General features: G+C 41.7%; 1 protein-coding gene across 1 annotated transcript; it reads right to left on the reverse strand.

Moving 5' to 3' along the window:
* Positions 1-1,015: 1,015 nt before the first annotated feature.
* On the reverse strand, positions 1,016-14,657 carry LOC132778921 (uncharacterized). Its single transcript, XM_060782431.2, has 6 exons — positions 14,450-14,657; positions 11,978-12,016; positions 10,383-11,019; positions 7,866-8,404; positions 6,295-6,361; positions 1,016-4,711 (listed from the first exon to the last, which is right to left on the reverse strand). The coding sequence occupies exons 3-6, from the start codon at positions 11,005-11,007 to the stop codon at positions 3,192-3,194; spliced, it is 2,751 nt and encodes a 916-aa protein (XP_060638414.2). The 5' UTR covers positions 11,008-11,019; positions 11,978-12,016; positions 14,450-14,657; the 3' UTR covers positions 1,016-3,191.
* Between the last annotated feature and the right edge of the window lie 1,933 nt (positions 14,658-16,590).

Genomic DNA, 16,590 nt, shown 5'->3' on the forward strand with positions numbered 1-16,590 from the left:
GTACATGTATTTCAGCCTTTCCTAGCACGGAGATGTATTTGCTCATATTCTTCATTCAGAAAGAGCTCAAGTATGCAAAATATTCCTAGAAGCAAATATATAAGGAACACATTCCTACTATCAAGCCTATTGTGACCATAATCTTTTAAAAATAAAATATCTAATTTAATATGGCAATTTTATATAACTATCTTAGATAAAGTTTTCCCCTTGACATGATGTCTAGGTGGGTCCGACTCTGAGGGGTGGTGCTCATTTTAATTTCTAAGCTGAAGAGCCAGCATTGTCCATAGACACCTCCAAGGTCATGTGGCTGGCATGACTGCATGGAGCACCGTTACCATCCCGCTGAAGCAGTACCTATTGATCTACTCACATTTCCATGTTTTCAAACTGCTAGGTTGACAAAAGCTGGGGCTAACAGTGGGAGCTCACCCCGCCCCCCAAATTTGAACCACCAGACTTTCAGTCAGCAAGTTCAGCAGCTCAGCGGTTTAACCCACTGCACCATCGGGGGCTCCAACTATCTCATTTGGAAGCAAAGAAATTCAATTGCTTTGTTCGCATCAAATTCTCTCAATGCATTTTTTGAAAAGCAACATCAAGAGCTCAAATGGTACATTGCTATAAATGCAATGATGTTTGGTGATGAAAAAAACCCAACATAAATTAATACACTTTTCAAAATAGACTGTATTGAGCAGAAATGCCAGCATAGACGACAATCTTAATCATAATTTGGATTATTTAAAATAGAGTGATCAACTACGGCCCGCAAAATCTTTTTTGGCCTGCAACTCTGATCAGCATTTCCAATAAAACAGAACTCAGGGAGATGGAGTTCAGAAACATCTAGATCAGGCATGGGCAAACTTGGGCCCTCTAGGTGTTTTGGACTCCAACTCCCACAAGTCCTAACAGCCTCAGGACCTTTCCTTTTCCCCCTCAGCCGCTTAAGCGGCTGAGGGAGAAAATGAAGGGTCCTGAGGCTGTTAGGACTTGTGGGATTTGAAGTCCAAAACACCTGGAGGGCCCAAGTTTGCCCATGCCTGATCTAGAAGGTTCTAAATTTCAGCCCTGCTTTATATTCAAATACTTACAGCACACATGTCTGTACACACTGATGTCAACTTCCCAGCCAGTTCAACAGGACTCATTCCCAGGTAAAGGAGTATAGGATTGCACTTGAAGATAATCAAGATAATCTGTGCACATTGGTAAATACATACAATTTATTAAAAGTAATAAAAGATATTCAGATACATTCTTTATAACACCAGATATTTAGAGTGCACACTCAGAATTAATGTTTTGACTTTCAAGAAACAGCAACTGGTTATATAAACCAAATTTTCATTATTTTACTTAAGCTGCTTTTAAAGAAGGATTTTTCTAGAATTTGGAAGCTGAAGATTAAAAATGTTTATAGTGCTTTAAAACCCACTAGGAAGGCACCTTTTCTCATTAGATGTAATAGTGCATATATGTGATTATCACATAGTACATTGAAGGTCACTGCAAATGTGAAGTTGATATAATGTTCTGAAAAGGAACAGAATGATCCACTCAAGAACTTCGAATACTCTTTGACGTTTTCAGTAGTTGTTTTACCTCTGAAGTCAATAAAATCTCAAAAGGGAATCAGCTTTGACAGAATGGTGCTACCTTTTTCATTTGGAAGCACTTATATAGAAAGGTGGAGAGCCAGAAAGGTCTAGGAGCATGAGTGTTGGACATCTGGAGACCAAGGTTCAAATTACTGCTTGGCCATGGATCTTGGGCAAATCACACACTTTCAGCCTCAGAGAAAGGCAAGGACAAACCCTCTCTAAACAAATTCTGCATTAATTTGTCTTAGGGTCACCATAAGTCAGAAATAACTTAAAGGCACAAAATAACCAGTAAGAAAACCCTAGGAAACAGGTGGCCTGAAGGCTCATACACACATACCTGTGAACAACTACACTGCTAGACTTTTGTCTTTCTTGAGTTGAAAGTCATTGCTACTCAATCTCTAGACTATGTGTTTTGATGGCAACCTTTAGCATGAAATATGTTTTGTGTGTGTGTCAGGAGCAACTTGAGAAACTGCAAGTCACTTCTGGTGGGAGAGAATTGGCCGTCTGCAAGGACACCCAGATGTTTTTGATGTTTTATCATCCTTGTGGGAGGCTTCTCATGTCCCCGCATGGGGAGCTGGAGCTGACAGAGGGAGCCCATCCACACTCTCCCCGAATTCGAACCTCTAACCTGTCGGTCTTCAGTCCTGCCAGCACAAGGTTTTAACCCACTGTGCCACTGAGGGCTCCTCCTATGAAATATGTTGTCCTCCCAACATTAATACTGTCATTCAAAAAAGCAAATTCAAATTATTCTATTACCAGCCTGAAATGTTTATTTTATTTCTTAAGTCATTTTTATTTTTAAAAGTTGATAACTTATTTTGCTTTGTTTTAAATCCTTTGCCATATTAGGATTCTAGGAGCAGGGTCTTTAGTGATCATCAAGTGGTTCTCAACCTGTGGATCCCCAGGTGTTTTGGCCTGCAACTCCCAGAAATCATAGCCAGTTTACCAGCTGTTGGGATTTCTGGGAGTTGAAGGCCAAAATATCTGGGGACCCACAGGTTAAGAACCAAACTGTTCAAGTTTAAAAACCTGCACAGTCACCTTCCTGCAACGTAACAGCCCTCCAGATATATTGGACTAAAACCTCCATCACAACCCACCAATATTACTAATAAATAAAATCATACTGAAAGTCAAAGTGTTACACTGCCTGGGGTATTAGTTAAAAACTGAAAGTAAAGAAATTAAAATGATTCCTGTATCCATAGTACCAGTAACTGCGGCTTCATTTATACATGTCTAACAAAATATATCCTCTCTAGATATATTCTCTGTCCTCCAGCACAGCTTGTTGTTGTTGTTGTTAGTAGTAGTGGTGGTGTTGGTGGTGATAGTAGTATTCACAGATTCATGGCCCCAAGAACATATGCCCCATATGGAGTCATACTCTACTTCCATCTTCAACCATATTATACCCTTCTTGTTGTGTCTTCTCTATTTTCTCCCATCCAAATATAGCTGGAGAAAAGAAAACATCCAACACAGTCTTACTGGATGTTGCTCCTCATAGTTCCTTAATCCTAGCATTAATCTGGTTACATTCTAGTTTCATCCTTGGATTTGCTAGGATGAAATCCATAAGACAGATAGGCTGGTTCCAGGTCCATGAGCTATATGGTTGATTCTGCCACGCACACAATCAAGAGAAATAGATATCATTGTACCATTGAGAACTTCAAAAGAAGAGTGAAGGCTAACACTGGTCCAGAGACTTCCTTCTGGCATTTGACCTCCAACTTGCTGGGCAATTGCATGAGGTTGCACATGATCACCAATGAACTGGTTTAGAGTTACCTGGAGCATGTTACAAGAGTGGATCAGCTTTAAAGTCAATGTAACACTGGCTACTCCATTTTCAGTGAACAAAAAATATTTCTGAGCATGCTGTCCAGTAGATATCAGATAGACCTGCTTCTCAATGGGTGAGACCTGTGTAAAATCCAGTAACTTGTTCCTGACAGCTCCTGTGGGCAGCCCCTTAATGGAAACTGAGGCTGAAAGAGCAGCAGACACTGCAGATGGGATCCAGATGAGGCTAAGCATGCTAATTCCAGAACCATCTCCAAAATAGCGAACATTGCATTGTGCTGGTGAAAGGATCTCAAAACTAATAAGATCCCCAGCTCCAACTCTGGTGGCCCCAGAGGCAGATATTGATGTGTCTCTGTAATTGACACCAGACTTATAAACAGTCATCAGTTCTGAATTTGTGCCATTTCTGTTGAGATAAGAAACTAGGGAAAAGCCTTCACGGACACAGGTCTGACCCATGGAGTATAAGGCTTGGTGAAACACAAACTTTACAACACCTGTTTCAGTAAACTTGATGGCTTTCCCATCATGGGACAACGTCAGCATGTAAGGATCAGAAACAGTACCTAATTTAAAGGTGGGTCGATAGCTGTTTTGGTAGTGCATTGCCGTGCTAGTCTGCGCAGTCATGGCCACGGCTCCTGTATCATGTGATAACCAGAACAAACTGAAGGGTGTGTTGAGGTCATAAATGTTTAAATCTTTGCTCTGGTTGCAGAATTGATTAGGGCTCTTCAAAAAGACCGAGAGAGTTTGGCTCGGCTCTACCTCTGCAGCACCACTCAAGCTGACGCCCTGGAAAATTTTACCTTCCGGCTGTTCGATACGAACTCCACTCAACTCATAGCCTTCCTCGCTGTTGTTGAGTTTGAGAGAAAGTTGGAGGAAATTCCTGCAGCTGTGTTTCACAGCAAAATTGAAGTCAGCCCACATTAAGCCATGTTGCCTGAATACTAAGCTGTTGCTTTCCACAGTTCCAATGTTGCATTCCTGTTTTGCCTTGATGGGCAAACTGAAACCTGGATAGACTTGAGATGTGCCAGACTTTGTCAAGGGGAAAACAAGGTTTGCAGCCCATGACTCAGACAGCTTGTTTTCACTGGCTGTTGAACAAATGGTATCACTTACAGTGGAGCAAGGAAATGCAACCACCCCAGCATCACATATAAGGCACGCTTGGCACTCTTGCAGCTCTTTGTTAAAGAAGTATTCCTCACCACACAGTCCCAAAGCGGCTTCCTTTTCTGCAATCCCAAGACACCGGAATCCTCCTGTTGACAGGAAGAAAAGACCATTTCAGCCACAACCCTGTGTTTAATTATTTCCCAAGAACCATGATATTCTATCTTTCTACAAATCTGTTTATTTATTATTTATTTACCCTATTTATACCTCACCTTCCTCTACCAGGTTTTTACTTTTCTTCTGAATGCTAGGAGAGAGGGGGCTGATCTAATGTTGCTGGAGAGAGAGTTCCATAGCCAAGGGGCCACCACTGAGAAAGCCCTGTCTCTCGTCCCCACCAGTAGCGCTTGCGAGGGGGGTGGGACTGAGAGCAGGGCCTCCCCAGTGATCTTAATCTCTGAGGTGGTTCATAGGAAGAGATACGTTTGGACAGGTAAGCTGGGCCAGAACCACTTAGGGCTTTATAGGTTAACCCAGCACTTTGAGTCGTGCTGGTAGCAGACTGGCAGCCAGTGGAACTGATGTAACAGGGGAATTGCGTGAGTAATGTGGCTGCCCCCCATTGGGCCAACTGAAGCTTCCAAACAGTCTTCAAAGGCAACCCCATGTAGAGTGTGTTGCAGTTGAGCTGCCGCTCCCATAGCAAAGCATATTTTTTATTTATAATTCCTGAGTACGCTCATCTACAAAGGATTATTTTACTAGACCATGGTGGGGTTGAGGCTCAGGCTTCCTCTACTTATAGTCAAGGGAGAGCTCAAGGCTCCCTGCTTCTGGTGTCCCCAATTGTTTGGGCTTTCATTGATTGATCTATTCCACAGTCAACTACATCTGCATGTGAGTACAAACAATACATTTGAAGTCCATTATCTTTGTTCTTGGGATGACTCATGCATATATCAAAAATAGGCATTTTCCCATTCTATCTCATAGACAGAACATCTCTCCTAAGATGATGCCTTTCATCTACAGTTTTTATAAGTACTAGTATTAAAAAATAACACTAAAAAACATGTTTCAACATTTTTAGTCACATGTTGCAGACTAACCAAAAACACATTGCCTATAGTGCCTTTCAGATGTGTGCAACCTAAATCATCATGTTAAAACTGTATTGTCGAAGGCTTTCATGGCCGGAATCACTGGGTTGTTGTAGGTTTTTTGGGCTATATGGCCATGTACTAGACGCATTATCTCCTGACGTTTCGCCTGCATCTATGGCAGGCATCCTGAGGTGAAATGTCAGGAGAGAATGCTTCTAGAACATGGCCATATAGCCCAAAAAAACCTACAACAACCCGTGCCTAAAACTGTTTACTCCATTCAGCAACTGACAGTATGTGTCCAATCTAGTTGAACATGACCAACAGAATGCCATCTTACATCTACAGCTCCAATCATTCCCATTATTTAGGGGATGATGTGAATTATAGAGCAACATATCTAGGAGATAATTCATATTGGAGAAGGCCAATCTATGTGCTCTTAATAGCAAACTATACTGGCTCCAATTGAGGCATCTTAACAAATTAATCATGACTAATAAAAAGGCACATCTATATAAAATAAGCAGAGTATAACCACATCTCTCTGTCTATCACCATGCTTTAAAATGCATAGTGAGTAAACCTGCCTATTTTCATTCATTCTTAGCAAAATAGCAATTTACCTGGAGTGTTCAGGCATTTTATCTTTTCCCCACAGATGCTTGGTGATTCAATGCACTCATCTCTGTCCTAAAATAGTAAGAGTCAAGTTCAAACCCAAATCACTCATTTCTGGGAACATTCTAATCTCCACAATCAGAAAAAGGTGTACACCAATTATAACCACTTCAAAGCCAGAGGTTACAACACAGCTTGGAAGAGTTACTTTTTTGACTACAACCATGCACACTGAACAGGTCTGTTGTAGGATTTTTCTGGGATTCAAACTATGATTATAAACATCTAATTGCTAACTCTTAAATTTACATTAGATATCAATTAAATCACTGGGGGAGGGTTGTGTCAGAACTGGCTTGAGAAATTTCAAGTTGCTTCTGGTGTGAGAGAATTGGCCGTCTGAAAGGATGTTGCCCAGGGGACACCCAGATGTTTTACCATCCTATGGGAGACTTGTCTCATGTCCCCGCATGGGAAGCTGGAACTGACAGATCGAGAGCTCACCCCGTCTCGTGGATTCGAATCGCCCACCTTCAGGTCAGCAGTCCAGCTGGCACAAGGGCTTAACCCATTGCACCACCATGGCTCCTAAATCACTGTTGTCATGTGCTAATCCCTTGCCTGTAGCAAAATGCAAATGAATAAATGTCTTTTCCAATTTATTACTGTGATTACAACTTTCCTTTCAGAGATCAAGTTCTACATACTCTGAACTTCCAAATCATGTAATAGATTTTTTTTGTCCCCTTGAGGTTTTCTCCTGACTATAGTTCCTTTTCTACATAACAAAATTGTCAATTAATTCTTTTTTTCCTCTCTTTTCAACAAACAAAACAGTTCTCCATATTTATGAGTTTTACTTTTCCAGATTTGATTATTTATGAATTTAATTAAATCGCTCTCTCTGGGAATCTCTAGGCACTCCAGTGTGACTCTACGGTCAACCTTCTTTGGAAGTTCACCATACAGTCATGCTGGAGAATTAGAAATTCCTAAAGAGAATATCTCTGTAGGAATTTCTAGGTTCTCTACAGCAATTCCATTGTCAACTTTCAACAGCAGTTGACCATATGGGAGGACTTAGAGATAGCTGGAGATTTTTTCCCCGCAATTAATAAATAGCAATTCGCTTTCAAGAAGGTTCTGTGTCCCTAACCTTGGTGAATGTGAAGGGTTGACTATATAACCACATTTTGTAATGGTAAATCCTCAAAAGAGTTAACCATAAAAAGAAATATCGGGGAGGGCCACAGTTGGCCTCCCCATTCTAAAGGATTTGTACTCTTTCAGCTATAAAAAGGCTTAAAACTTTAATATAAAGGGAATTATGTTACGAAAAGCAAGGCATCTACCCAATTTTCTCCCTTCTCTGCAAATAAAATCCAATTAGTGGAGAGGATGAGGGGGGAAAGTATCTAGATCTAGGTCTCAATCATAATAAACACAAATTGAATAAATAATAAAACAACTAAACCCATTATGATAAATTACTTAAAGGCAGATACAGTCTTGATCTTTAACTACTGTGATGGTGACTCTGTTTACTGTTGAAGTTTAAAGCATGACAATACTTTACCTGGCATATCCGATCAGCATTTGAAGAGCACTCAGACAGCTGGAAAAAACCAGCAGGGCATAAGGTGCATTTTTCACATTGTGAGGGTGTCTTTTGGAAATTGCAAAATTCATCACTTTCACAAAGACCACAGTCCATTAAAGGTTCTCCAATATCAATCACTTTTGCATCAACTTCTACTTTGTGCACAGAGTAGGATTTCTGGAGGTGATTCCTGGCTTGGTTCTGGAGGCCTTGGAGATTGGCTTCAAAATAATGCTGAATATCCTCTTGCAAACCCTGAAATGACATTTGTTTCACTGTGTCAAAAAGCATGCCATACTGGACCTTGATCAGATCCATTTGCTCATACATTTTCCTTTGTTGTTCAATAATTTCCAGCTGCTGAGTGGCCAATACGTTCTGTTGCTCCATTAGTTTTTGCTGTAAATCCATGATTAACGTCTGCTGACTCTTCAGAGCTTCAACAAATTTCTCTTGACCTTTGCTAAGCTGGAGCTGAAGTATAAGAGCATCTTCTGATGGGACTTCATTTTCTCCTAAAATACAAACAACTAAGCATTTATTTTGTTTTCTTACAACTGCTACCATTTTTTAGAAACTAAGAATCTCTGTCTCTCCCATCTGTGTGCCATCTTGATGTGTTGTACTATAAATCTGATAGCCTCTACATCAGCTGGGAAATTATAGGCCTTGTAGTTGGTACATTTGGATAGTACCATGTTGAAGGAGGCTGCTCTAGATAACCAATGTGATCATTCAGCTCTGAACAGCCAAAGAACAGAAATGAATGAAGTCTGGTACCAGTCAGGAAAAGGATATTCAACTTCCATCAAGCTAGGCCAGTGATTCCCAACCTTTGGGCCTCCAGGTGTTTTGGACTTCAATTGCCAGAAATTCTTACCAGTTGTTAGGAACTGTGAGAGCTGACGTCCAAAACACCTGGAGGCCCAAAGTTTGGGAACCACTGAGCTAGGAGAACAAACAATATTCTTGCACAGATTGGTAACACTAACATCTTCATCTGGCACTTCGCCTAATGAAGGTGCTTAGCATAATCCAGAGCTTGCAAACACTAATCACTGGAAGTATCTCTGGGTAGTTAGCAAGACACACACCTGCTGCTATCAACTGCCAGCCCTTATATTGGGCTTTGTTTATTAGCACTCCAATTGGACAGCCAGATCAGCAAAACATTCCTGTCAAGTGACCACAGTACTACAATGTAGCATCACTCAGGTTGTGCTAGATTGGCGGTGCTCAAACTAAGGCCCATGGACCAGATGTGGACCTCCAAAGTCATTTACCTGGCCCCTGCCATAAACTTTAGACTTAGAATCACCCTAAGTCTGAAGCTACTTGAAGGCACACAACAACAATTTTAATTAACTTACCGTTACTATCTCATCAGCCAAAATCAGGCCCCACTTCCTATTGAAATACTGATATGTTTATATTGATTAAAATTGTTCTTCATTTAAAATATGTTATTGCTCTTTCATTTTTTTTACACTACAAATAAGATATATGCAGCGTACAAGACAATTCATTAACATTTTTTCAAATTATAGTCTGGCCCTCAACAGTCTGAGGGACCATGTACTGGCTCTCTGCTTTAAAAGTTTGCAGACCCCTGGGCTAGACAAAGTATTGATTGTGAGTCACACACAACCTGCCTTGAATGGCCCATAGATCTAATCTGATCAGTGGAGGTTCCATTTACAACTTGTAGCATTTCTGCATTTCCTTTTCCAAAGCCTTTTCCCAGTCCAAGCTGGTGAAGCAACAGCTGTCACTGATCAATTATTATGGAGATCCCCTTTCCAGCTTTGAGGAACCTGATTGAAACTGGTCAGTATTTGCAGGTACCAGCTGTAAATATGTCACTCCTTTTCCCTGTTTGTCAAACGAGGGGCAAACCTGGGTTCCTTGCCAAAACATCATCCAGGCTCATCAGCTGGGAACCCATTATAGGTTTGTCAGAATGATAACAGGAGAGAAAATTTCAGGTTTTGCTTATTACCTGGTTTGCAACAGTCAGTGTTGCTGACATTCCCTCTTCTGTATAACCATTAAAAGTCCAGAATCCATCTATGATTTGAATCTATCAAGCCTCAAAGATAATTGTGTAAGTAGGCATAACTTGCTCTTCCAGAGCAACCCCCCATTCTGAAGCAATCAATCTATAAACTCAATCAACCTTTATTTATAACCCGCCCCATCTCCCCATGGGGATTCAGGGTGGCTAATTCCCACCCATAGCTTACATCAAAGACTTATTGCTTCTGTATGTGAATATGTTCCAGTGTACTTTCTTGTTATCTAAAGCTAGCATTTCATCTAACTATTCTACAACCACTGGAAGGACCAGAGCAAATGACTTGACCACAAGTAGTTTCTTGACTACAGCTTTCAGCAGTCCCCAGCCAGTATGGTGACATAATCCAAAAATAATCACTTCTCCAGGTTGTGAAGAACATAGAACGCTTCTATAATCTTTCAGAGACTGCTACCTACCTGGTTTAACATCACAAGTAAGCTGAACGCCTAGAGCACCACCTCCTAAATCCGATGCTGTGTAGGCAAGGTCTTCCCCAATGAACTGGGCAGCTATCTCAGCTGCTCTGACCAGTGTGGGTTCAGGACAACCTTCTCCCTGGTTTGGTGAGCATGGCATAGCTTGACCAGCTAGTCTGGGCTTCTGGCGAATGCGCAGGGCCAGCCTGCACTCAAAGCCTTTGCAATTCTGGGCAGTGCCATTCGGAGCCCTTGGGGTGCAGTCTCCTCCTCCTGGGCAATTCTCCCTTGTGTTCTTCATGGCCAGAGCTGCATGTTCAACCCCTCTCCCCACAAGAGGATATTGCTCCTGCTGTTGTTGGACAGAGAGGTATAGCTTGCTGTGGGGCTGTCCTCGAGCAAAGGTGCCCATATGGGCGAAGGCACGGGAGGAGCGATTTGCCCTGCCTGAGCAACGGGGTCCTTGGCACAGTTGTCTGCCAGGTAGTTGCTCATCCTGTCTGGTCCTGCCACATTGGAGGCCTCTACAGAGTTCGGTGCCAACGTCTCTTCCCTCTCCAGTCAGAAGCCAAAAGCAAACAACAAGCCAGCAACAGCAAGTCCAGCTGAGCTGTCCCAACAGCATCTCTGGTCACATCTGTAAGAGATTTATTTAGAATTTACTTTATTTAAGTTACTTACATGTGTGGATACCTCCTAGTCAAGTATTGACTTATGACATTTCTATAAATTATAAGGAAAGGACTACTCAAAGGTGGTCTTGCCAGACTCTTCCTCTGAAAAGGAACATGCAATACCTATTATTTGTTGATAGGCTCCCATACAAATACTATCCTGGGCTAACCTGCTAAGTTTCCAAGATCAAACAGGATCTAGTGACTTCAGGGGTATACATTTCACAAAAAAAGCAATATGAGAATGTAGTCAAGACAGAAGAAGTGATTAGTGAGGAAGAACACCCAAACAAGGAGAGACTGCTGCAGTTTGCTTTTGCCTGAATCTACAGGGATGGGCAAAATCATACCCCTTCCTTACTCTTCCCACTCCTGAATTAATTGAAGGCAAACTACTTTTGAATTTTGAGCTCAGTTTGCAGCAACTGAAGTTAGTTGAAGACAAAAAGGGAAATAGAAGGATGAAACAGAAAATGAGAAATTTTGAAAGCAGCTGAAAAAGTGGGATGGCAGGGGATTAATCAGGACAATTGAAGGGAGTGAATTTATGCCACAATCTCCAACTGAAAAGGCTCTTGGGGGCGATGTTTATACAGTCAGGCATCCACACTTGCTGGCATTAGGGCACAGGTCCCATTTAAAAATGAAAACTCTATATAATAAAATTCTTTTGTGTTAAATCTGAGAGAACATCTCCATAGAAATATCTAGGTTCTCCAACATGAAGGCTTAAGCAGGGTTACATAAAAGGTTAGAGAACATATGCAGTCCACGGGCCACTGTTCTCACACTGCTGAAATAAAAACAAGGCAAGATCATATCCATCCTCAGGAAACGGCACAGAAAGAAAATAGATTGGGAAAGGAAAAAGTGAGAGATCATGTCTCAGTGGAACAGAGACAAAGAGATTTCCACTCTTACTTATATGTTTCCTTGGAACTGTGAATCCAGCCTCCAGATCTATTTCAAAAAAAGAAAAAGACGAATAAGTATGCAAATCTTTTTGCAACAGGTTGTGTATCTCTTATCTGAAATGTTTGGGACCAGAACGTTTTGAATTTTACATTTACTTCTCTGGTTCCCCCAATCAATTCTACACAGACTAGGTACCACAGATGAACAAACCAATGGTGGAGAATTAGATTTGACCAATAGTGTCTCCCCTTATAAACCGCCCCAGGCACTGCAGTCATTGGAGGAGGCCCTGCTCTCGGTCCCACCATCTCAAATACGGCTGGTGGAAACAAGTGAAGGACTTCTCCATGGTCACCCCCCAAGTCTGGAACTCCCCCCATAAAGAAATAAAGCTGGCCCCCTCCCTCCTCTCCTTCAAATAACAGCTGAAGACCTACTTTTGCTCACTAGCATATGTAGAAGAGGAGGACTAGATCAGTGTTTTTCAACCTGGGGGTTGGGACCCCGGGGGGGGGGGGTCACAAGGGGGCGTCAGATTGGTCACCAAAGGCCATTTATTTATTTCCTATATTTATACCCCACCCTTCTCACCCCCAAGGGGGGGGGACTCAGGGTAACCTCACAGAAGCACCATACGATACCATCAGAAAACACAGTATTTTTTGTTGGTCTGTGTGGGAAGTTTGGCCCAATTCTATCATTGGTGCGGTTCAGAATGCTCTTTAATTGTAGGTGAACTGTAAATCCCAGCAACTACAACTCCCAAATGTCAAGGTCTATTTTCCCCAAACTCCACCAGTGTTCACATTTGGGCATAGTTTGGTATTCATACCAAGGTTGGTCGAGATCCATCATGGTTTGACTCCACAATGCTCTATGGATGTAGGTGAACTACAACTCCAAAACTAAAGGTCAATGTCCACCAAATCCTTCCAGTATTTTCTGTTAATCATGGGAATTCTGTGTAACACGTTTGGTTCAATTCTATCATTGGTGGAGTTCAGAATGCTATTTGATTGTGGGTGAACTATAAATCGCAACAACTGCAACTCCCAAATGACAAAATCAATACCCCCCCCCCCCCCGCCCCAGGGTTTTGTGCCCAATTTGGTTTAATGAATGAAAACACATCCTGCATATCGGATATTTACATTACGATTCATAACAGTAGCAAAACTATAGTTATGAAGTAGGAATGAAAACAATTTTATGGTTGAGGGTCACCACAACATGAGGAACTGTTGTTGAGGGTTGCAGCATTAGGAAGGTTGAGAACCACTGGATTACATGGTTGAGAGATCCCTGCCTGTCCTCTGGGTGAGAAGTATTTGTATTGGGTTTTCCTGGTCCATGCCAACCCAATAACCTCATTCGACTACATAAACAACCCACACCAATTTGTGAACCCTTGATTGCTGTTGTAAATTAATATGAATGTTTTGTTTAGAGTTTATGTTATTATATAATTTTGTCTGACTACGTGTAGTTTACTTTTTTAATGTTAGGTTTAATTTACTGATGTTAGGCTTGAATTGGATATTAGGATTTCATGTTATTTTCATATGTGGGATTTTTCAGGGATTTTATGTCAGTGTTTGTTTTATGTCGGGATTGAATGTTTGCTGTTGTATTTCGGAATCCGCCCTGAGTCCCCTCGGGGAGATAGGCAGAATACAAATAAAGTGTTAATATTATTATTATTTGAAACACAACAAGATGAGTCCACAGCAGACAAGATTACTCTGCTGGCTGTTGTATTGGATCACATGTCAGACACTTCCCAAGTGTCTAGGACTGTGTGATGTACCGGCGAATAATGCGTGCAGATCCCAGTAGGGTGGCCTTCTGCAGCTGGCAGATGGTAATTTTGTCAGCGCCGATTGTGTTTAAGTGCAGGCCAGGGTCTTTAGGCACTGCACCCAGTGTACCAATCACCACTGGGACCAGTTTGACTAGCTTGTGCCAATAAATAATAATAATAATAATATCCAGCATATAGATCTCATTATTATTATTATTATTATCAATCTGAAAAGTCTCCAAAAGCAACGTCTAACTTGATAAACCTATTCCATTTGAAGAGTAAATAATAATAATAATAATAAATCCAGCATATAGATCTCATTATTATTATTATTATTATTATTATTATTATTATCAGTCTGAAAAGTCTCCAAAAGCAATGTCTAACTTGATAAACCTTTTCCATTTGAAGAGTAAATAATAATAATAATAATAAATCCAGCATATAGATCTCATTATTATTATTTATCTGAAAAGTCTCCAAAAGCAATGTCTAACTTGATAAACCTATTCCATTTAAAGAGTCCAACCTTTTCTAATACACACACACTCACCGATTGCACACAGCCTTCCCCCCCCCCCCCCCCCCACAGCAAACACTTTGAGGAAACTTTTCTTTCAGAAGTTCATTCATTCCTTTCACCGCGAGCAGAAACAGAAGGAAGGCTCTCTTACCCAAAGAGGAGGCACTATGGATCCTAAAACAAGAACAAAAACCCAGTCGCTTGGGAAGAACTTTCTTCTCGGACTCCACAAGCAAATCCAAAGAAAGGACGTTGCTGGGGGTGATTTTTCGACCCAGAAAAAGCCGCCTGACCCCTAAGTGAGAGGCTGGAAGGGAATGCGAAGGCGCAGCCCTTCTGGAGACATCCCTGGCATCCGATTTCCAAAGACCCTCCTTTTAACCCTTCCTTCTCCTTGCTCCCACCCACAGAGCCAAAGGCAGAGAGAGGAGGGTTAACCATAAACGTCTTTGCACTGAGATGAGTTGCAGGGGATGAAGCTGTTAGAAGTGGGAATTTCAGAGCCAAGGAAGGAGGCCAAGCCCTCCTGATCTTGGAATTAGTTGAAACCTGATCTTGGAATTAGTTGATCAGGGGAACTCAGCAGATCTTGACTTTTGGGGAAGTGGCTTTGTTCTTGTTGTGTGCATGTTCATCCTGGAGTCTCACAAAACATGGTGAAGTGGACCTGTTCTCTACTGGTATACAGTTATTATAGATAGGTAAAGCTTGTCCCCTGACATTAAGTCTAGTTGTGTCTGACTCTGGAGGTTGGTGTTCATCTCCATTTATAAGCCGAAGAGCTAGCGTTGTCCATAGACACCTCCAAGGTCATGTGGCTAGCATGACTGCATCAAGCACCGTTACCTTCCTGCAGAAGCAGTACCTATTAATCTACTCATATTTGCATGTTTTTGAATTGCTAGGTTGGCAGAAGCTGGGTCTAACAGCGGGAGCTCACGCTGCTAGCCTAATTTGAACCTGTGACCTTTTGGTCAACAAGTTCAGCAGCTCAGCAGTTTAACCCACTGCACCACAGGGGGCTCAATTCTGAGACAAGAAAATGCCAAAGACATTTGTGCTATCCAATTGCCTCCAGAAATTATTTTGTAATTGTCAGTGGATCATCTCCAAGCAGAGGCGGCCCTAGGTAATTTTCAATGGTAAGCAAACAGTATTTTGGCACCCCCCCCCCCAACCAATCACTAATATATATTTTCTGTTCGTCGTGGGAGTTTTGTCAATTCCATCATTGGTGGAGTTCAGAATGCTCTTTGATTGTAGGTGAACTATACATCCCAGTAACTACGACTTGCATATGTCAAGGTCTATTTTCCCACAAGAGCTCCTCAAGAGTGCCCCTAGGCAAAATCAACTATACTGCAAATGCTTACTTTGCGTAATGGGTTGAGCCACCCCTTTCTCCAACGCACCTCAACTCCATAGCACATTACCTGATAAAAATGTACAAACATTTGAAGACAGACTGTGAGCCTCATGTTGTGATAGAGGGGAAAGACACCGATGACTGGTTATGCATAGATTTTGGCCATACCATGGTCCACTTCATGTTGCCAGAGACGTGTGAAGTCTATGAATTGGAAAAGCTGTGGACACTTCGATCTTATGATGATCAGCTAGCACAAATGATCCCCAAATCTATACCAGAGAACTTCATACTTGGGATGAAGTTTTCGATCTGCTAGGTTGGCAGAAGCTGGGGCTAACAGCAGGAACTCATCCCGCTCCTCAGATTCGAATCACTGACCTTTCGGTCAGTAAATTCATCAGCTCAGCGGGTTAACCCACTGTGCCACTGGGGGCTCCATTTTATCCGCAGTTATTATACTTGTGGATAAAATGGCATAAATTGCATTCTCCCTTCCACCTCTCTTAATTTTCCTCCTCATCTTGCTCCCATATGCCCACGTAAAAATGACTTTCGCATACATAAAAATAACCATTTTTGAACTTGGTTCCAAACATATGGAAGTGTATTTATTCCTTATGAGTTACCCTGGGCAAATATCCCAGTTTCCCCGAATGAACTTAATCATTTTAAATACAGGCTACATGTAGGAAAGTACAAAAAGAGTACAGAACCCAGGAAGAATGTTGTAGGTAAAGGTAGGGACTGACAGCAGGAGCTCACGCCACTCACCGGATTTGAACCTGCGACCTTTCGGTCAACAAATTCAGCAGCTCAGTGCTTTAACCCACTGCGCCACCCGGATCTAGACTCCCTTTTTTCGCAAGATGCAAATAAATGTCTCTCATTCATAGGCCATGTCTCTCTGCTAGTACCGTGTCAGA

The sequence above is a fragment of the Anolis sagrei genome, chromosome 6 (assembly GCF_037176765.1).
Source record: "Anolis sagrei isolate rAnoSag1 chromosome 6, rAnoSag1.mat, whole genome shotgun sequence".
In the NCBI taxonomy this organism is placed as follows: domain Eukaryota; kingdom Metazoa; phylum Chordata; class Lepidosauria; order Squamata; family Dactyloidae; genus Anolis; species Anolis sagrei.